The 23,097-nt window shown below is 39.3% G+C and overlaps 1 protein-coding gene across 1 annotated transcript; it reads right to left on the reverse strand.

The window, feature by feature from the left end:
- Position 1: 1 nt before the first annotated feature.
- LOC134745137 (farnesoate epoxidase-like) lies at positions 2-22,834 on the reverse strand. The gene is made up of 9 exons (XM_063679107.1): positions 22,717-22,834; positions 22,386-22,637; positions 21,309-21,531; positions 20,701-20,881; positions 4,660-4,759; positions 3,163-3,349; positions 2,415-2,532; positions 1,373-1,511; positions 2-188 (listed from the first exon to the last, which is right to left on the reverse strand). Exons 1-9 carry the CDS (start codon positions 22,799-22,801, stop codon positions 7-9), a joined length of 1,467 nt encoding a protein of 488 aa, XP_063535177.1. The 5' UTR covers positions 22,802-22,834; the 3' UTR covers positions 2-6.
- Between the last annotated feature and the right edge of the window lie 263 nt (positions 22,835-23,097).

Here is a 23,097-nt window from a genome sequence, read left to right on the forward strand (position 1 = left end):
TATCAACTATCGTCTCAGCCTAAATATAAGCCTGAAGGGTTCCGCCGAGAGCGTCACCCCGTTGACCGGTTCCGTTGAAGGTGTACGGTCGCCTTCAGGTATTACTAGAGTAAAGCTCTGCAATAGGTATGCCAGAAACATGAATAGTTCTGAGCGGGCCAGACCTTCACCAATGCAACGTCGCTTACCTGAAAGATAAATTACTGTTTATTGGACACCGGATGCCGATTCTAACTTTACAGTCTGAAATTGATTTGTTATTGTTATGACACGACTTGCAGATTCCGACGAATCGAGAACCTCCTACTTTTTTTAAAAGTCGGTTAAAAAGTGCAAACAAATATCAATATAAAATAGGATTATGTAATTTGTGGCATTTATGTTGTAATTAAATACATTGTCATTAGATTGTACTTTATTACATTTGAAACAGTGTTTAGTACTTAAATTCTTGAATTTCAGAGCTCCCAAAGATACCGATGCCATAACAATGCGGTGGCTCTGAGGCGCCTGCATTGTCCCATAACCTGTCCATGTCCACACTGTGAATCCTTGTATTGTGCATACATACTTATACTTGGATGAATGAATATACAGTGTGGAAAGAATGAATGGTCCCTGGAGGGCAAGTACCTAAAAACCGTTAGTAAAAAAAGTTAGCTCATTTTGCTTATAGAAAACATTCTTTTATTTTTGAAAATAAACAAAACTGCATTCAAAGATTTTTAATTTTTTTTTAAATTTTGCTTGTCTTAAAAATATTCTTGAATACTAAATATTCGATTTTATGGATATTTTGTACGACAGACGAGAGTAAGGCCTAGTGTTTCTTGGAGAAATGTTATCATTAACATTAACTGTATCGATTAGTAGAGTAAAATAGCGAGTGTTTATTTATTTTTAATTTTTAGTCGGTTCGATTCCCGGGTGAAACAAGGCGAATTACAAAAAATCTTTGAATGCAGTTTTGTTTCTTTTTTAAAATAAAAGAATGTTTCCTTTGAGCAAAATGAGCTAACTTAAAGTTTTAAGGCACTTTCCCTTCAGGGCCCATTCATTCTTTCCACACTGTAGATGCACTCAAGTTACTGATAACTTTGTTACTTAATGATAACTTTGTTTTCCGCTTACTACTCCTACACTAGCGACTTTAGATTAGAAATTATTTTATTAAGGTAGGGCACTCAAAGTCTGTTAACACATTCCTTATTATTACATTATTTTTGTATATGACTGTTTGTTGCAAAAAAAAGGACCTAAAATCGGCCATGCGCATATATTTAATACCAGGTATATAACTGATACATTCATCATCAAGAGGCTCTCATGCGGTAAATCGGTGCAGGAATTGAACGCCGGTTCTAGGACTTACCTGTCCCAAAGGGCATTAGCCACTCATCCTGTACTAGATTCCCTTCTTTTGTGAGAAATCTTTCGGGTCGAAACTCGTGTGGGTCCGTCCAGTGAGAGCCGTTGTGAAGGTCGTGTAGAGCCAGCAAGATTAATGTACCCTACAATACCCAAGAAATATGCAACTTTTTTTCTCAATAGAGGTATAACGTTATAATTAGACTTTGTCATAGGTTGAGCAGCATCTGCTCTATCATGCCACAGAAGGCCACTGATTTTTATTTATTTTATAAATATGTGAATGCCAATGTGAACGTGAGTCATCTTATATGGTCCACCTAATAGGTCACTGATCAGCCGGCCATGACAAAGTGACAATCGCTATCGCTTCGACAACGAAACGTTTTGCGTCTCTCCATCACTCTTCCAAATTAGTGCGACAGTGACAGTTGCGTTTCGATCGCTACGGAGCGTAAGCGATTGGCATGTTGGCTACAAGGCCTGCTCCTATGCGCGAAGTTATTGAAATCAAATTGGTATTATAATTTACGTTTCTGAATACTTCCTAGGTGAAATACATAATAAAATAAATCATTTATTCACAGAAAACAATAAAAATGTGCACACTACATTAAAAATAAAATACAGAATTTGAAAAATCTTAAAAAATAATATAGTTACATGTAAAATTAACCATAATTCATAGGTATTAGATACTTACACGAAATTTTCAATAAAGGTGCATTTGGGCAGATATTTCGGAATAAAGCAGTGTACCAATATCAATTAACTTGCCGAGGTATTTAAGACAGTTGAAATTCATATTCCACAGGTTGCAACACTTGCAACTGTTGTTGCAAGTAAAAAGTAAGACTCCCTCCGTAGGTGTAACCGAACGTATTTGTTCGACACTCCCATTCCGCCACTTTATTGTACCATTGTCCACAGTGTTTTCTGCTTACAATTCGTAAACCTTATTGCAACGGCGTAAGATCTATCAATGGTCAGTTAAGACGTCCTTGTTAGTAACATAACATATATTTTAAGTAAAGGGTGGCAAGTACCTTAGGGATGACATAATTCTTGAGCTGCGTTTTTTCCCGCGCCATGTGGGGGATGCCCACTGGGGCCACACTTGAGATACGGAGGGCTTCCATGATAACTGCCTCGGTATACAGCATTCTGTAGAAGTTCACAAAACATATTTCGTTTATCGTTAATTAATACCGCTAGACTGACCATGGTGCGCGATGCCTGGTTGTTCACTTACCTGTTGTACCATACTAGACATTAGTTTAACAAATTTATAATGCCTGATGCCTCGGTCAAGGAATGCACGCTCCGAGCATCACGTGCGTGTGTGTGTACATTTGTGGCGTCGGCGTCGAGCGTGCATGCCCCTGACGCTCTGAGCGTGCATTTCGTGGCCCTCAGGTACTGTGTCTTGAGCGCTGGTGGCTTAGAGGTAAGGCATGCGGCTTCTAAACCTGACGTCGTGGGTCCGAATCCCGACTCGTGCGAATAATAAGTTAACGTATGTACAAAATACTTATCATTAAATATTTGTGTTATTCGATGCAAAAAGCATTAGGTATGAGGAAATCGGACTAATTAGAACCCATTAGGATTATCCGATTTTCTCCCGTATGCATTGAAAGGTTAGATGGCAATTGCTCGAGTAAAAACCAATGCCTGTGTCAATTATTGGAGTTATAATATGTTACCGAAAGCGGGGACTGTAAACATTTAGGACGCGCTCGGAAAACTGCAGGAGTAAGACGACAAGGAATACCGACCTCACAAATATCTTACCTTGCTCTATCACCCAACGCCGGCAATCGTTTTGGGCCGACTACATCATCAATCTCTTGTCTCAGACGCGCTTGCACGTGCGGATTCAGGGCGACGTGCAGAAGCAAAAACACGGCTGTGTTACCCACAGTCTCCATTCCAGCTTCTAGCATATCAAGGCACACCACTTGGAGTTCTTCTTCTGAAACTGTTATAACGATGCAAGGATCGAACGGTGGAAATGCAGTGTATTTGTGTGCTTCCAGTAGCTTCATGGAATTTTGTCCGAAAACGCAAATAACTTTATGACTGGTATGACACTAAGGGGATTTTTTTAAAGTAAATAGGTGCCTAAAATGTATTCAAGTAATAAATAGCCTATACATATACCTACTATATGTAATTGGAATTACGCAAATGGCAAAATATGTTCTTACAATATCTTATCTTATGTATGTAAAATGTATAATTTTGGTGCAATAATAGTACATTTCGATGCTAGTGCGGAAAGTATGCCATCACGTCACGAGTACCGAGATATGATGCATGTTCTATAAGACAGAAACAATTGTAAATATTAAAACATTGTACTATTATTACCTAATTATCGTTATTTACGATTATTTGTGTATCGTATATTTATAAAAACAATATCGAATGTAGCCTTTGGAAACTTAAAACATTCTTGCAGTAAGAAAATACGCCTCTTCTTTGACAGGCGTTCCGTTCCATTCAGACAACTTATTAAGAACGGTATTCAACATTAAAAAATAAACGTAATGATGAAGAGGTAAGTAATAAAATATGAAATATGCATATTTTTCGTATTCATACATTAACAGTAGGTTTTTATGTTGATTACGACGTTTAAAGGAAACTAATATAAACACTCATCAATAAGTAGTCATGAATTGGAACAAGTATAAATTTAAAAAAAATGGAGAAGTAAAAAGCACTAGTTCGCGAAAACCAACTTTCCGCACGCTAAACAGCCACGAAAAGTAGCACTTTTTGAGCAACTGTATTAAAAAGAATATTTACTTACTTACAATCTCAGCTATGAATCCTCATGATAAATGCAAATAATTCCGTAGAATGAGCGATTGCTTCTTTGTTTGTGTAGGCGTATAAAAAGTGTAGCATCTGCGTAGAATTGATTTCTAATATTGTATTTTGTACATACATTAATACTACGGTATAATATAAGACTATGTCACATGATGTTTTCCTTCAGCGAAAAGCGACTAGTAAATATCAAATGATATTTCGTACATAAGTTCCGAAAAACTCATTGGTACGAGCCGGGGTTTGAACCCGCGACCTCCATCTGCGATTAGATAACGCTGTGCTATAATTATAGCCTGATCCTCGTGTATAGCGAATAGGTAGGTAAATAAATATAACTTAATAACTTCTTATCAAACTACCGGATTGATAGACGATAGTACAGTGACGTCTAAACAACAATATGTCCGTGTAATAAGATATTAAAATGGCACCATAAAACTGCACACATACTTGCATCAGCCTTGTTTTTTATGGATTCAATCAGGAAGGCGTCGATGACGTCTCTCGGGTCTTTTGTAATGATGTTTGTCTCGTGTTCTTTTATAGTTTCCTGTAAAAGACGAATGACTACGTAAAAAAAATTGATACTCTACTTTTACTTAAACAGTCATCACAGAGTTCCAATGGTCCAATTCCAATTCCTTCGGTTTCCATCATCGAATTGATGAAACCCCCTATTACCTATTTCTTATTCAACGACACGCCATCTAGGGTTGAAGCTAAAAAAACCGGCCAAGTGCGAGTCGGACTCGCGCACGAAGTACCATTATGAAGTACCAGTACCATTACGAAACAAAACAGCAAAAAAAATCACGTTTATTGTATGGGAGCCCCATTTAAATATTTATATTATTCTGTTTTTAATATTTGTTGTTATAGCGGCAACAGAAATACATCATCTGTGAAAATTTCAACTGTCTAGCTATCACGGTTCATGAGATACAGCCTGGTGACATACAGACAGACGGACAGCGGAGTCTTAGTAATAGGGTCCCGTTTGTACCCATTGGGTACGGAACCCTAAAAAAGAACCCTCCTTACATTACGTGCGTAAATACTTCTTCTTTCTAGATTTTATTTTATGGGGCCCACTGACTATCAGTCCGCCGGACGACATCGGCCTGTCAGTTGTTCGGAACTGTCAAATTTTTATTCTAACTGACAGGCCGTTATCGTCCGGCAGACTGATAGCCAGTAATAGGCCCCTTTACCACTTTGTCGGCGTGATATAAGTAGAAAATATAAAACATACAAAAACTCAAAAATGCGCGTTTCCCCAGAGATAAGATCTAACTAGATCGATTTTTCGCCCCCAAAACCCCCATATATCAAATTTCATCGAAATCGTTAGAGCCGTTTCCGAGATTCTCAAAATATATAAATATACAAGAGTTGCTCGTTTAAAGGTAAAAAATATATAAATATTATACATACATATATACAAGAATTGCTCATTTAAAGTTAGGATCTAAGATATATAGACATGCCAAATGGGAGTTTTCTAGTAATAAGTACTAACGACCATTGAGCTAAGCCGGGGACGGACAGACATACAGAAGTACACGGGGGGGAGGAGGGGTAGGTACGCTCAGGTATGCGACGCTGAGCTATTGGCCTACACCTCAAGTCCGTCATACACGTCCCCGTCGGCCCAGTATCTGCCGCCGCGGATCAGGGCCGAGCTCACCCAGGGTTACACTTGTGGGTGGGTCGTCTCCCCCGGGCAATGCTAGTGGTCGTAACGGGCGTCGCTACATTTACCAACATACCCCGGATCACTAGTAGCCAAGTATGAGGGCCCCGCCTGGTGTGGGCCACGCCAAGTGATGTGGCATCCCCACCCGCCAGGTGTTCCTTTCCTTACCCTAGAATTCCTGTCTGTAATCCCATGCTCCAAAACGTCATTTCCCGTCTGTTATTCCCGTCTTACCTTCCCTTCTCCTGGGGTTTGCAGTCCGGAGCCTGAATGTGCGGAACGATCCTCCGCACATTTGGGACCCGGAATGCAAACCCCAGGCTTCCTTTCACACCACTTCTCCTACTCCACTCCAAGAGGAGACAACCTCTTTAAAAAATCCCCAATCTAAGGTGGAACAATCGTGCCGAGAGATGCGTGGCTGAGGGGAAGCTCAGCCGCTAACGATGACCCTCGATACCGGGCAACCTCGAGGAGTATTTTGCCTTGTTCCGGCAAGCGGGGCTCTGCTGGAACCGACCACATTTTTCCCTAGCTTCTCGTGGGATTTGTATGGAGAACGTTAATAATAAAACTGAAGGTACCCTGGAAGACCTATGCCAGGAACTAATGCCCCTGATGGTAGGTGCGGAAAACTCTGCCCAAACATCAGAGCAAGCCATGGAGGGAGTGGAGAGCGTCGACACGGATGAAAGGAGCGATATTCATTGCCCAAACATCCCAACGGAGGCTCCCAACCCTGACACACGTAAGTCCGTCAAGAAATTGACGGGCTCTGCGAAGGGCCGCTACAAAGCTCTTAGAGGACTAGGAGTTGCGCACGAGGAGGCGCTACGACTGTCCGCAAAGAGCTTCGCGGAACTTAAAAAGTTGGGATACAAGTTCGGGTCCTCACACTCCAAACCCGAGCCGAAATCGGCCAAACGGCCGCGCTCGGAGGAAAAATCACCGCAGGGGAACGCCAGCAAGAACCCAAAGGTGAGTGAGAGCCCCCCAACCCAACCCCAACCTCTACAACCCTTTAACGAGGTCCTTAGCCAGGTCCGGGTCGGAATCAAGGACTCCAAGCCGATGAACGTCGCGCAGTTGGGGTCCCTATGCAATACCATCTTGCAAAAGATTGCGACTCTGGAGATGGATGAGGGACCAAAGTTCAAGGGTTATGCATACAAGCCAGGTTGGTTACTCATTACATGCAGTGACCAAAGATCCAAAGCCTGGCTTGAGGAAGTAACACCAACCCTAAAACCATGGCCGGAAGCCAACCTCGGGGTCATCCCTGAAAATGAGCTTCCTAAGCCTAATATAGGGATGGTGTTCATTCCTGAGATAGACGACTCCATGGTCAAGCAGTCGCTATCTCTACTCTATGCGCAGAACCAGGGGCTGCACACAGAGTTATGGAAGACTCTCCACACCAAAGTCGAGAAGGGTGGGGTTTTGGTAACCCTGTCTCTGGACGACGTGTCGGTGGAGAATCTTAAAAAAAAGGACCTAAAGGCAAACCTAGGTTTCCGGGAGGTCCAGTTTCGGCTAAAGGGCCAACCTAAGACCCAACAGCCCGAAACGCAACCCACCCAAAACCCAACACCGCAGCCTGCAAACCCTGCCCCTCCCACCACCCTAACCCAAACACCCGCCCGAAAGGTGCCTTCAGGTCCAAAGCGTGCGGCTCCTTCCACTTCCAATCCCACTCCAGGACCTCCGGGGTTGCAGCGGTTTCTCGCCAACAGGGGAGGCTACAGGGGCAAAAACCGCCCAAGGGGTAGAGGGAACGGAGGAGGCCACCAAGGGCACGGCAGTGCCCACCGCCGTGGCAAATAAAAAAGACGCTACCAGGGGTAGGGGGGTGATGTTCCTTCAGGCCAATCTCCACCACGCCATAGCGGCCACAGCGGTCGTAGAGAAGCTTTTTGGCGAAAATGGCCTGGACATCGCCCTCATACAAGAACTATGGATAAACACCAAGTCCATGGCAACAGGACTCAACAGAGCAGGAAAGGTACTAATCTACGAAAAAGGAGCTAAACCGAGAGCCTGCATCGTATTTAACAAAAATATTAACCTCTTGCCTGTTACAGAGCTATGCAGTGAATATATAGTAGCTGCCTACGTCGATCTCAAAGGGAGAGGAGCACTGAAGGTAATAGTCTGCTCCGCCTACCTGCCCGGAGAGAAGCAAGACCCCACAGAAGAACTGACTAAAGTGCTAGAGTACGCTCAGGCACAAAAGGCGGAACTTATTGTGGGTTGTGATGCCAACGCCCACCACACCATCTGGGGGAGCACTGGAATCAACAAAAGGGGTGAGTTACTATCCCAATTTATCTTTACCAATTGTCTGCACTTGTTGAATAAGGGCAACACGCCCACCTTCGTAACTAGAGCTAGGCAAGAAGTGTTAGATATAACCTTCGCTACTGAAAAGGCGGCAAGCTGCCTAGCCAACTGGCGTGTCAGCAGCGAAAATTCAATGTCGGACCACAGACATATTTTGTTCAGTGTTAAGGACTCTCTAGATAGGGAACCACTAACGCGTAGAAATCCAAAAGAAACGTCATGGGAAGCCTATAAGGCTGACCTGGAAAATCGTCTAAAGGATGTACCAAAATATGTCAAAACACCAGACTCTCTCAACCTGACAGTTAATCTATTATCTGAAGGCATACTTAGGGCCTACGAACAAAGCTGTCCTTTGAAAGAGGCAAAAACTACTAACACAACGACGTGGTGGAACAAAAGGCTAGAAAACCTCCGTAGGTCTACACGTCGCATATTCAATCACTCGACCACGCCGAATGAGTGGGAAAGGTATGGTAGAGCGTTGACTGAATATAATAAACAAATCAGGAAGGCAAAAAGGAGGTCATGGAGAAGGTTCTGTGAAGAGATTGCCCAAACTCACAAAGGAGCGCGAATTCACAAAATACTTTCCAAGACACCGACCAACTATCTCGGTCTTCTTAAAAGACCAGATGGCACTTTTACGAGCACAGAAGAGGAAACTAGACTTGCTCAGAGGCACCCACTTCCCCGGTTCGTACACAACCAGTAACACACAGTTATGCGCCCAAAGGAATAATCAAATCCACAGGGCACGCAATAACGACTGGAATTTGGCAACTAATATCTTTAGACCAAACAAAATTAAATGGGCATTGGAAAAATTTAAACCATTTAAATCGGCAGGAGAAGACGGAGTGTTTCCAGCACTTTTACAGCAAGGACAGGACCTCCTCCTCCCGCATCTGGCCAGAATATTCCGAGCAAGTTTTGCGTGGGGAATTATACCAGATCAATGGACTAGGGTCAAGGTACGCTTCATACCGAAAGCAGGGAAAAAGGACTATTCACAACCTAAATCCTTCAGACCTATTAGTCTAACATCGTTCCTACTCAAAACGATGGAAAGAATCATTGATCAGCACATTAGAGCGAAATACCTGGTGGATAGACCACTAAGTGTAAACCAACATGCTTACCAAAAGGGGAAATCTACGGAGACTGCCCTACTCGACCTGGTTGACAAGGTGCAGAAAACCCTAGAGGAAAAGCAAACCGCTCTATGTGCGTTCCTTGACGTCGAGGGTGCTTTCGATAATACGCCCACAGAGACCATACTTAATGGTATGAAATCAAAGGGAGTAGACGAAACCACCACCAGATGGGTACATAGCATGCTCTCGAACAGAGTAGCCACTCTGACCCTCAATACTATAGAGCATGAATTTTATACCACAAAAGGGTGCCCACAAGGAGGCGTTCTATCCCCACTATTATGGACCCTAGCAGTGGACCAACTTCTTGCAATTATGTCAGGCCAAGACTATGACACACAAGGATATGCCGACGACCTTGTAGTCATTGTCAAAGGCCCTTGCCTCCACACTATATCCAACCTAATGCAAGGAGCTCTAAACACAATATTCAAATGGTGTAGAGAAAATGACCTGTCCATTAATCCGAGTAAGACGGTAATAGTACCATTTACAAGAAAACGGAAGCTTGAAAAGCTTACAGAACCAAGACTTAATGGACAAATAATACCGTTCTCAGAAGAGGTCAAGTATCTAGGGGTCACTTTCGACCAAAAGTTAACTTGGAACGCTCACCTGAGGAAAATTATACAAAAAGCGAAAATGGCCATGTGGTCATGCTGTCGAATGGCAGGAGCAAGATGGGGTATAAGACCCAAAATTGCTATGTGGTTATACACAGCGGTAGTGAGGCCCATTATAACCTACGCCTCCGCAGTCTGGTGTAACAAAACCAGCCAAAAGACGGCAATAGATACTCTAAACAGCCTGCAACGCATGGCTTGTTTAACAGTAACAGGCGCCTTCTCCTCGACACCGGGGGCGGCCCTCGATGCACTGCTGGACATTTTACCACTCCACTTGCAGATGCAAAAGGAGGCCAAGCAGTGCGTCTACAGAATATGCACGCTAAACAGGCCAAAATGGCGCTCTCAAGCACTAACCAAACTGAAGGCCTGGGTTTTTGCAAATAAAACCCTTAGCATGCCCACTGATGACACGCACACAGAATGTCAATTTATCAAACTGTTCACAGTAGAAATACCTCCTAGAGACAAATGGACCAACGGCCAAATGTACGTTGAGGAGGGAAGCCATATTTGGTACACAGATGGTTCCAAGAAAGGCAATGATGTAGGATGTGGGATCTATGGTGAAAGACCTAAGCTCAGAGCTAGCGTCAGCATGGGCACACAGGCCTCAATCTTCCAGGCAGAAGTCTTCGCCATCAACAAATGTGCGGAGATCAACCTGGATAAAAACCTAAGACACCAACATATCTACATCAACTCAGACAGCCAGGCTGCTCTGCTGGCACTAGATTCACTTGAGTCAAACTCAAAACTAGTCCAGAACTGTAAAAAAAACCTAAATGCACTGGCTAACTCCAACAAAGTCATACTTAGATGGGTACCAGGGCACTCCGACATTAACGGAAATGAAGAAGCGGACGAACTTGCTAGAAAGGGCGCAGACACAACCCTGGTCGGCCCAGAACCGTTCTGTGGAACCACAAAACGGGATGCATATTCTCTGCTCAGCAACTTAGAAAAAACGAGAGCAATCGATTGGTGGAAGTTCGTCAAAGGACAAAAACACTCGAAAGCTCTAATTAAAGGATTCAACAGCAAAGTTGCTAAGGAGCTTCTAGGGCTCAAAAGACACAAAACCTGCGCGGTGACTAGAATACTGACTGGACACTGCAAGTTGAACAAACACATGTTTCAAATAGGAAAGATACAAGATCCGACATGCAGGTTCTGCCAGGAGTCAGAGGAGACTGCAATGCACATTCTCTGTTCCTGTGGACCACTAATGTCAAAAAGAAGTACCTACTTAGGGCGGCACGTACTGCAACCCTATGAGGTACAGAACATTACGGCCCAAAGAATCTGGAATTTTCTGGATTCAACGGGCATTAGTAATGAGCTTTAAAGGGCCGTCACAATAGATCACTGTTTGGTCGACGTGACACTCAAAGGCCCACAACGCCCCAAATAATAATAATACAGAAGTACACAGCAAAACTATAAGGGTTTCTATTTCTAGTTAACTTTTATTTTTCCGAACTTACAAAAGACCGAATTTCTGAATACCGAATTACTAAAACGAAATGTGTCTTCATTTGAATATCACGAATTTTATTTTTCCGACCTTACAAAAGACCGAATTGTTAATTCGGGACTTTATGCTTTCGGTCAAATGATTATCGAATTTTAAATTTTCGGAAATAGCACATTCGTGATTTTCTTCCATCGTGTTTTAAAAAATCAAAATTTTGATATTTCGGACTTATAAAAAATCGCGATTATGAAAATCGTGCTTATAAAATTCGGATGTATTTCGGAATATTTGGGTGTTCGGTATGTTTGGGTGTATATATAATGTTATTGTAGTTATGAGTCCCTGTTACTCGAAATAAATGAATTTGAAACTTGACTGAATATCGGAGCTGCATCCAAGGTGTTAAGACGCATGCCTTTCGTTTCCGAATAGTAATCATAGTGTAGCAATAAAAATATTTTGTTTCTTTATTTTACCAAAATTTTACGGTTTATAACCTTGCGGCTTATAAAAAAAGACTCGAGACTCGAGAAAATTCGAGAATTCTGGAAACTCGAGGAATAAAATGGGTTGAGAAATCAGAAACCCCAAGCATAGCATTAATAGGCTATTTGACTAATTTTTGAAAATGGTTTTAATTTATTGTTTATGACTTAATAATTACACTACATTGATATGTCCGTGAAATTTCCTGTATTAAATATAAAAAAACAATGTTAGTTTATTTATTTTGAACGCGCCTTAAACGCTGTTTTTGCAAAGGGGCTAATCACGTGACACGTGTGACGTCACACGCGAGTAAACTCAGTCAATGACCTTAGTAAATGTTATGGTTTATGTGCATTGAATTGAATATTTCACTGTAAAATGGTATATAAAAGGTGTATAGTGCCGCAATGTTCAAGTACGACTATAAAAAATCCAGATAAATTGTTTGTTTCCGTTCCAACGAATCCCAAAAAGAGAAAAATGTGGTTAAAACTAGCGCGAAGAGACCCAAAGAGCATTTTAGCGCATACAAATGTTTTTATGTGTGAAGACCACTTCGATGTAAGTAATATTTAACTGTAAATAAATATGGTAATTAAAACAGCGGATTTTGTTATTTAACGAAACAAGATCTAGGTATTTAATGTATTACTACATAACCTCATAACATAGCTCTTTCAGCATTAGTAGGTAGGCATACTTTTTCTTTCAAACTAAAGTGCAGTATGGAGATATTATTCTCGTCATCGTATTCTATATATATATATATATCGTCGTCGTATTCGTATCATCGAAATCGAAATGTTCGTAAATAAACAATTTCTACGTATACTCACACAGCTATTTTTACATTTCTAAGTTCCGCAGTATAGTAATCCGGATTATCTTTAAAGAAAAGTGCAACCATTAATGCGTCTGTCTGGTAGGTTGCGCTATCAGCTTTCACATATTTCGGCTCCATTTTGAGATTCTTATGAATATTGTGCTACTAGATATACGGATAAATCGGAATATATCAGAAAACTGTGGAACAATAACTAAAATTAACTAAATACAAACAAAACAGTTAAAACACTCAAGGCAATCAAGAATTTTTACACGCGTTTGACGTCATCCGAGCGTTGACCAATCACAGAGCGTTCACGTCCCTGATGAAATTTCAAAAAATATTAAATTTTCTTTCGTTTATTTTTCAAAAAATAAACATAATTTAAATTAAAATATAGTGAAATATACTTTATTAGTTTATTATCTTTCAGGATGACAGCAATTCGTTATATATTTTTAATGTTGTCAAATACCCTATTGATTCTATTTAAGTATGACTGCATATCTTATCAGACAAGTGCATTTGGTTTATTCTTTTTTTACGATGATCTTCATTCGTATTGTTTACACTTGTGCACGAGTTGCACGACTAAACCTAAAGGTACCTATTTCATAATATGTATGTTTATATGATCCGTTTTCTGGGAAGGTTATCGATAAGGGGCAAAAGCCTCACCTCAGTAACGTCGTATAGGATGAAGCGGAAGGTAGCTATAGTCACAACATCTACTGAAGGGTAAGTTTCTTACACTTTTATCAATGCATGTTGTATCACTTTTTATACATTTCGATAAGAAACAAAAATAATGACAAAATTGTCATTTACTTATAGAATTTTTTTAGGGATTTTTTATTCCTTCTAAGTACTCGTAAACTCAATGAAGTAAACTTCCCGTTGCCTTAGAAACGTGTGTATAATTTAGCAAAAAGCAATTTATTATACCTATGTGAGTGAGTAAGTTTGTATAAAGCCTAGTTCATATAGAATTGGCACATAATTAGTTGTAGATTTTTTTTTCATGGCGGGAAAAAAATTGACAATTACAGTTCAATCACCAACCTTCATTCATGGTGAAAATATTATTTTGCTGGTTTTATGCATTTTAAAGTTTTCGACCATGGAAATTGAGAAAAAGAGATTGATCGTGCATAAATACCTCACAAATTCTTATCGGTCCGGCCGGGACGAAGACAGCAAAGTCGCTTAAGATGCTAAAAACTAGTGCTTGTAGGGTCATAAAACGTTGCAAGGAGACTCTATCCGCCAACAGGAAGATACAAACTAATTAGAGGTCTAATACAAGTAATAAGATTTTGAAAAAAAAGGCCTAAGGGCAGTCAAACAAAATCCAGGACTGCCTGATTACGATTTATCACGAAAATTCATAAAATGTCGTAGTACTGTAAAGATGATTTGCCTCAGAGGTGGCTATTAAGAGCTATCGAACAATTAAATATTCAAATTGGACCGTAAAATAGAACCAACAAGCTAAAAAACGAGCTCGACTATTGTGCGACCGAGTTTTGACAAAATTCGAAGGTTGCTTGTTGTTGGACGACGAGACGTATGTAAAACTCGATTTTAATCAACTACTCGGTTCGAAGTTTTATATGGCAGATAGTAGAGGAAATCTTCCCGAAAAATATAAGTTCATGAAACTTGACAAGTTCGACAAGGATCTGTATTAAGTCCATTGTTATACAATATCTATCCATCTGATTTAGAGGCATCTCTAAATGGTACAGTTAGTGTCTTACAGTATGCTGATGATTTATCACTTTATTCATCAAATCTTTCTCCTGAACAGGCCAGTAGATCCGTCACTCGTTCCTTAGGTTTCCTGAAGTCATGGTTAGATTCTAATGGTTTAGAACTTTCTGTTCCTAAAAGTGTTGTGGTTTTATTTACTAGAAAACTGTTTCCTCCTCCAATCAATGTGCAATTTGATAACTACTCCATTTCAGTAAAAGTTAAAACTAAATTCCTTGGTGTCATTTTAGACAGTAAATTAACAGGTCTCCCACATTGTGAGTACATAGTTTCTAAATGTGAAAAAAGGGTGCATTACATTTGTTATAATTACTTTTCATATATTATAGTTTGGTATATCGTTACTTTGAATAACGTAATAAATGGCATACTACCGTAATACCTAATTAACGGTACACATAATGTAATTATTGGTATAATGGTCATAAGGCATATTTACACTTCGTCTAATATATATATTGCAATAATAATAATAATTATTATTTTTTTAAGCCTACTAAGTGTCCCACTGCTGGGCAAAGGCCTCTCCCCTTGATTTCCACGACTCCCGATTTGGTGTTTCCTCGGGCCAGTTGTTCAGGAAGCTGTCCAGGTCATCCCGCCATCTCCGTTTGGGCCTGCCCCGTCCACAGCAATAATTATTACATACTCTAAATCTAAAGCATATTATTTGTTATTAACATGTGCTATCACATAATTATTTGTGTGGCATAATAGTTGCATGACATAAATTTGTTAGGTTAGGTTGAAACTGCGAGTTCGCATAAACGAATAACTACCTAGCAAACGGAGGGTTAGGTTAGGTTAGAACTTTGACCCCCCGTAGAATGAAATACCTATGAAAAAAAGTGGTTTAGGTTAGGATTGAACTCCGGCACCGACAGAATCGAAATCCGTGAATAATTTGGTTAGGTTAGGTTAGAACTGAGACCTCCCTAGAATAAAATAGCTAGCAAAAGAAGTGGGATAGTATTAAACACAAAACTAGAAATTCAATATTTTATTTAAAAAAAAATGTAGCATGCACAAAACAATAAGTAAAAAAATTATAATAATGAACACATTTCTTAGTTTGTTCTGAGATAAATCGTGCTATTCTTTTTCGTCAGGCGTTACACTAGGAGAATTTGTATTTAATTGTAGGGCCTGCATACTAGTTATAAATTATAATAAGCATGTAAAATGTTACGTTATTTTTAAATAAAATATGCTAAAAATGGTTATACAATATATGTAATTATAATTGATAAAATTATATAAGGTATTACGTTATATGAAAATATAATATAACAAATGTTATTATAAAACATGTTCATATACTATTTAAAAATCATATTAGAATAGGCATTATATCAATGATAGTTTAGATGAACTCACAATATAACAAAGGAAACGTATAATAAAAATTACGTTATAACATATAATAATATATTTTGTCAGAGAGGTATGGAGCGCAGCATATTAGGTGTGAAACTCGGGGATCGCATCCGGAACACCACGCTGCGCTCTAAAACCCAAATAGTAGATGTAGCTCGGAAAGCGGACAAGTTAAAGTGGGACTGGGCTGGTCATGTCTGCCGCATGCCGAATGACATGTGGGCCAAAATAACCACAGAGTGGGTGCCCCATGAGTCAAACCGGGGATCCGGCAGACCTCGTCGGCGATGGCGGGATAACTTGGACTCCTTTTTGAGCGACTGGCCAGATGTAGCTCAAAACCGGGAGGAGTGGAAGAAGAGGGGGGAGGCCTTTGCCCAGCAGTGGGACGTAATAGGCTCGTAATAATAATAATAATATAAGCCTGACATTGTGATAATAGATCGATCGCAGCGCCGGGCCGTGCTCGTCGACATCACCATCCCCCATGATGAGAATCTCGTGAAAGCCGAGAAGGACAAGTCCAGTAAGTACCTAGACTTGGCTCACGAGATAACCGCCATGTGGGATGTTGATTCGACGATCATTGTCCCGATAGTCGTTTCAGCGAACGGTCTCATAGCGAAGAGTCTCGACCAACACCTTGAGAGACTCTCGCTAGGTGGTTGGATCAAGGGTCAGATGCAGAAGGCGGTGATCTTGGACACGGCGCGGATAGTCCGCCGGTTCCTCTCTCTGCGGCCCTGACCACCGGCAGCTTGGGCCCTGCCCCGCTGCTGGCGGCACCCTAGGTTAGGTTTTTTATAATTTGTTTATATGTATTTTGTATTGTTTTGTAAGTGTTTTTATATTTTACTTTTATATGCATATTATAAAAAACCTAACATAAGAAAAAGAATAAATAAAGAGAATAATAATAATATATCAAATGGCGTTATAACAAATGTATGTTATTTTATATATATTTATATTAAACATTACACACCCGTGAAAAAAATATTAATATTCTTAGGTGTGTTTCTGGTGTTTGGTGGGGTTCACATCCTTTTTGCATGAAACTTTTAGATTATGGGACATTTTTGTTAGAGCCGGGTTATGTCGTTGTCAAACTTAACAGTCCCGTGAAATTTTGTGCTGATTCAGCCAGCTGCCACTACTCAAAAAAAGTTTTGGCATAGTATGCTTATAATCAGGTAGATTACATACCCCGCGAGATGAATCCTCCGAATTGTCCCCAATTTCGATCTATCGAAAACTACTGGGCAATAATAAAAAAAAATTAAACATGAGTAGTCAAATTGTCCAGGATATCAATTCGTTGCGATCTACATGGGATCAACGCGCCAAGAATGTCGACAAAAGTGTTGTGCAGAATAAGATGGGGTCCATTACGAAAAAAGTTCGTAATTATTTACATAACAGAGATTTATTTATTTATTTATTTATACATATTTAAAAGCTAAATACATTACTATTTAAAATTCACCATTCATAACTTTGTTATATCGTTTGCTTAAAAAAATATCAATTTTCTAGTGCGTACCAATTCTATATGAACTATGCTTTAAGTAGGTAGTGGGTTCTGTGTGTCCACGGAAGCGTCAAAACTACAACGTAGACGAATTTGGTGCAAAGGTATCAATCGATTCGTATATTTTATAACGCAGGTGACATAGGGCATTTTTAACCGACTTTCAAAGAAGAGTAGGTTTTTTACGAAAAAAGACATCATGGTCGTAAAGATTTAGGGAAAATACTTTTTAATTACTGAGAACTGCCTTTTACTGCGTAAACCAAACTGGTCTGGATACCAGACCAGATACGCCAGCTTCATCACCGGTGAGACCGTCGTGGCGGCGGGAGGGACCCACGCACATTTATTATTATTTTACCCCGGTTTGATGGCGCCAACAACGTATGTATGAGATAGTGATTAATTAAGCATCGACTTAAGTGTTTTCGATAACGACATGAAGCAATTTGTAAATCGTAATAATTAATAACATTAAGCGAGCCCCCTGCGGTTTTCATCGATTTTTGACAAGTTTTGAGCCGTTACCGCTACATTTGCACTACAGATAGAATTATAAGACAAACGGCTATCGGTTCTTCTATCTTGTATCTCCATTCTTGTCTGCCGGATTTTGAAAGAAATGAATACTTATTTTTATATGATTTTTTTAAACATTGTTTAAAAAAAAACACTTTTTTCGCAACTCGATTGCTGTGAAGGATCTTACATATTCAAAATCTACATATTTGGGTAAGCCTTTGGCGTCTCTAAAAACTGGTCAGAGATTTTAATTTTAAATTAATTAACACAAAAATTATGGCCAGAAAACCAGTTTTTTGGCCTAAAATTGTTCAACATGCCAAATATCTAGAAGACAATCAACTTTGACGTAAAGATGGGATACTACCTATATTGCTTAAAGCCTTTGCTGTTAATATGATAAGCTACACTACAATAAACATTAGAAATCTAAGGGATTCAGATCCAGAACAATCATGGTTATATGTATATGCTCACGGAAACTCTATATATATGAAACAAATATACTATGGTAGGTATGTACCTAATAGTTTACTATTGTATATAATACAATTATAACAATTACAGATCGTTCCAGAGGCAAGACGAAGAAAAAATAGGACAACTTATTACGTCCATGATCTAAATAATAATCACTTGTTATTGAACCGTTATCGCCATTGCAAATAAAATAAAAACTTATTAAATTAATGGATGTAATATTTGTATTCTAACCAATAATTAGCTACATGCATAAATTTATTGAAAGATGTCCATCGATTTTACTTCCTGTTAAATAAAAGGTACGAAAAGTCACGTGACTATTTCAATACATTACTTAAGAGTCCGCAGCAAGCTCGGTTCTCCATACAAACGTAGTTACGCTCTCATTTAAAAACGACTAGCTATATTGCTCTGAAACTTTGTATTTACAATATGATAAGGTATATCTATGCCTGTAATTAGTTTATATAGCTTCAGATACCATAGTTACCAAAATACAGCGCATTTAAGTTTTTCATACAAAACATGATAAGAAGATAAGCATAATTTTGACATTGATGCAAATTTATAGTGTAATTTTTATCCGGAAATAAATAAATCTAATCTAATCTAATCATGCGTTTGCTTTATTTCGTTTGTTTTAGAAGCTCGAGCTATAAAAACTGATTACAGGCATAGATATACCTCATGTTATTGTATGTGCAAAGTTTCATTACAATCCAACACGTAGTTTTAAAATAAGAACGAAACTCCGTTTGTATGGGAAGGTGAAATTCGGCTGAGTTTGCTCGTTTCGATTGTGGCGTTTTCTATCTACGATTGGCATCGTGGCTAGGCCCGCAGATCGCTCACGCACCCCCTTATGCATTTTTATTAGATATGTAGGTTTAAATATTATATAGAGACTAGGCAAAGAAGCTAGGCAAATTTATTTCAATCTCGGTGCGTTCGTGCGAAATAAAATCTACCTCTACTTACCATTTTTTTTATGAACACGCTTACATATTACAGAGGCGTATGTAGAATACGAAAACAAAATAAATGTATGTCGCTCGAACGCAGATCTAGACTGTGTAGCTTGCCATATAAGCGCAGCACAATAGTTATTTGTGCAACAAGAGAGGAAAGTTGGTTTTTCTTGCGAGTGTTTATTTACCGTACCGTACCGTACCGTACCATATTTTTTTTTAAATAAAAGTATGAAGTTCATGGCCTTCACTAAATTAAAAAAGCTACATTGTTTCACTCCCTGGAGTGAGGAAAGTCGCACTTTCCTCACTCCAGGGAGTGACGAAAGTAGGCTTGTTCGAGCTGCTGAGGTGAAATAGTTATTTGTTATACAAGGGTGCAAAGTTGTATTTTACCCGCGAGTGTGGAATTGAAACACAAGCAAGCGAAAGGATTCTATAGTTGAACCACGAGCGAAGCGAGTGGTTCTAAAATAGAATCCTGAGCGTAGCGAGTGTTTTAACACACGAGAAGTAAAATACATTTGCACCCGTGTGTAACACAAAACTTTTCCCCTCACTATAGCGAGGAAAGTGCAACATCCACAGGCGTTAGATCATCTTCATCAACTGGAATCACTCATTTTTGTACGATATTATAACAAAAAAATGGAAATTCTGTACTTTTACGTGAGGTTTTTAAGTAAAATTTTTGTTGACAATGTTGACATTTCTGACGTATGAAATGTCAATGATGCGTTTTGAAATTGCATCGACTTAACTTGTGCGTTCAGAATTATATTTAACATAATTATTAAAAAACAAACGTTTATTATGGAATTTTAAGGTTTATGACTTAAAATCATTAAATAAAGCTAAATCTTGTGTTTTTATTAGATTCTCAAACCATTTATTTAATGATAATTAATATCGAATGAACCATTATTATGAGCGTTTTACGTTTTGTTATCTGTCAAGCTACTTAAACACGCTCCATTCAAGGTCAAATTACTTTCCCCACTAGTGGATAAAATGCGTTTTTCCTCGCTTGTTTTAAAGGATAAAAGACGGCTTTCCGAGGTAGTGAGGAGAAAAATATATTGAAATTGAATTGAAGGTCTAAAAGGAATATGTATAGTTAATTTTGCTCGGGGCAAGAGGAACAGTATGAGAATTCTCTGCAGATGTTTATCCTACTCTGTCTATCCTTATATATTATACATTTTTTGATATTACCAAAGTTTTACCTTTATAAATGAGTACAGAGTCTTGTGGAGTTCATTCAGCTCCGTATATCCAATGGCGCCAGGAATGATATGCCGCAGAAAAGGCATGAAGTTCATCACGCCGCCACTCATGTCCACTACTTTAAATGCCCGTTTGATCATATGGCATAACTTCTTTAAGCGGATGTCTTTCAAATCGTATCTGAGGAAAAAAAATAAGTTTTTAATTTTACATTTTTAATATACCCTAGTATCCTACCAATACCACGCCGGCGCCAAGCCGGCTTCACAACCAGGGACTTATTTGACTACTTAATGAATATAACAGAAGGCGAGTTCAGCGAGGCTGCGTGACTGATGGTGTAAAATGCAAGCCAATTTACGAAGTTTGAATGATCGTTACTTATTACAAAATATGATTAGACATATGGTAATGGTAGCCCCTCCACCGCTGGTCACTTTATGCATCAGGAAGATGTAATCTCAGGTAAAGTCAAGGCTGTTTTTCTATCCAAACCAAGTTTTTTCCACTTCATTTTTAGTTTCTTTTCTTAACTACACGCATGCCATTACTTCCGGTTGGGATTCGAGCTTAATAGCTGGACTTTTGAAGAAAAAGGCATACTAACCTTGTGCCAGCTACAAGTCGCCACAGAATATTGACTATTGAGATGTCGAACAAATCGTTGACTATGACAGGCTGACGCGTACTTGAGAGAAGCTTGACAAGGTCCGCGCACTCCTCGGCTATATATGCCTCCATGGAGCGGGTGCCGTAACCAAAACCCTTCAAATACTTGAGGAGTACTCCACGCGTCGATTTCCAACATTGTCCGTCCGAAAATACTACTCCTGTAAATATTCATCAACAAATCATGAGTTAGTTAAATTATATACGCCGTAAGTATTGTTAAAACGTAATTTGAAAAGAAAACCATTATGTTAAAATATTTTTAAAGGAAGAAGAGGATTTATGAAGGGTTCCGTACCGATATGTAAAACACGGCAAAAAATCACGTTTGTTGTATGGGAGCCCCACTTAAATATTTATTTTATTCAGTTTTTAGTATTTGTTGTCACTGTATTAGGCTATATCGCATGAACCGTGATGGCTAGACAGGTGAAATTTTCACAGATGATGTATTTTTGTTGCCGCTGTAAACAAAAATACATCATCTGTGAAAATTTCAACCATCTAGCTATCACGGTTCATGCGATACAGCCTAGTGACAGACAGACAGACAGAGGAGTCTTAGTAATAGGGTACCGTTTTTATCCTTTGGGTACTTACGGAACCCTAAAATTTAAAACATTGTGTAAGAAGAGTTCTTGGTCCACATATGCAAAAAAATATCTAGCTCTGGTTTAAAATCTTGCGAGAGCTTAATTTATGGGCAAGGAAAAACTGTCACACTTTTAGCCTCCTCAGACTCAGAACTCTCAGAAGCAGCTGTTTTGTTTTTGAATTTGGCACCAACCCTAGCTTAGTTAATTAATAAAAGTTTCGAATAGATTTCTCAATGACAGAAAGTTGTACACGGGACCTTAGGACGCTAGAGAGGTTTAATTTCTTGTTTCGCATTTTACTTTAAATCGGGCTTTAAGGCCACAGAGACAAACCTGAAGTTTGACGACGTAAAACTTAGGAATGGTAGCGTTTCGGGGTTTAACTGTAAGCATTAGATACAAAAAAAATGGGTACTCACCTAATTTTTTGCCAAACGACCGTATCATATAAAACAACCCATCCGGCCTCCCCTCGAACACATCTCTTGAAGAAACTTCCTTGATCAAATCTTTTCCAAATACCACAACCACATTCATAGAGCCTAACTGAAGACCCACTATGTCGCCATATATTTTCGCCCATGATTGCCAAAGACTGTGGTGATATTTCAGCTTTCTCAACCCGATCCAGACGGAAATGAGGTTTCCTATTATTGGTAACGAACAAGGACCTTAAAGTTAAAAAGGGTTTAATTTGGGTTTATTTATTATAGAGCAGTAACTTATGCTTTTAAAATTGTTATTGCACACCTGGAGGATAAAAACGTGATCGGCCAGGAAATGCAATCTTATAAAAAGAAAATAACAAAACTATAAAAATAGTTAATAACCACATTGTCACTGCTTTTGGCCACGGTATGAACTGAGGTAGATGCTGAGATTTCTTCAGATAGAAATTAGGTGTTATTTCGGCAGCTTACCGAGCTCGACGTATGAAAACAACTAGTATAAGTGAAATGTCAAGATCCGCAGTAGTATGCAGGTTGCCTAAACTTTTTTTAGGGTAATTATGTTATGGGTGTCATGGGGACTTTTGAACCGGCTACGGTCCGAAGTGGGAACTTGGCCTAGTTTAATTTAGTGTTTAAGATTGACAAAGCCTGTTGCGGATTATATCATTTGTTAGTAGGT

The sequence above is a fragment of the Cydia strobilella genome, chromosome 11 (assembly GCF_947568885.1).
Source record: "Cydia strobilella chromosome 11, ilCydStro3.1, whole genome shotgun sequence".
Taxonomy (NCBI): domain Eukaryota; kingdom Metazoa; phylum Arthropoda; class Insecta; order Lepidoptera; family Tortricidae; genus Cydia; species Cydia strobilella.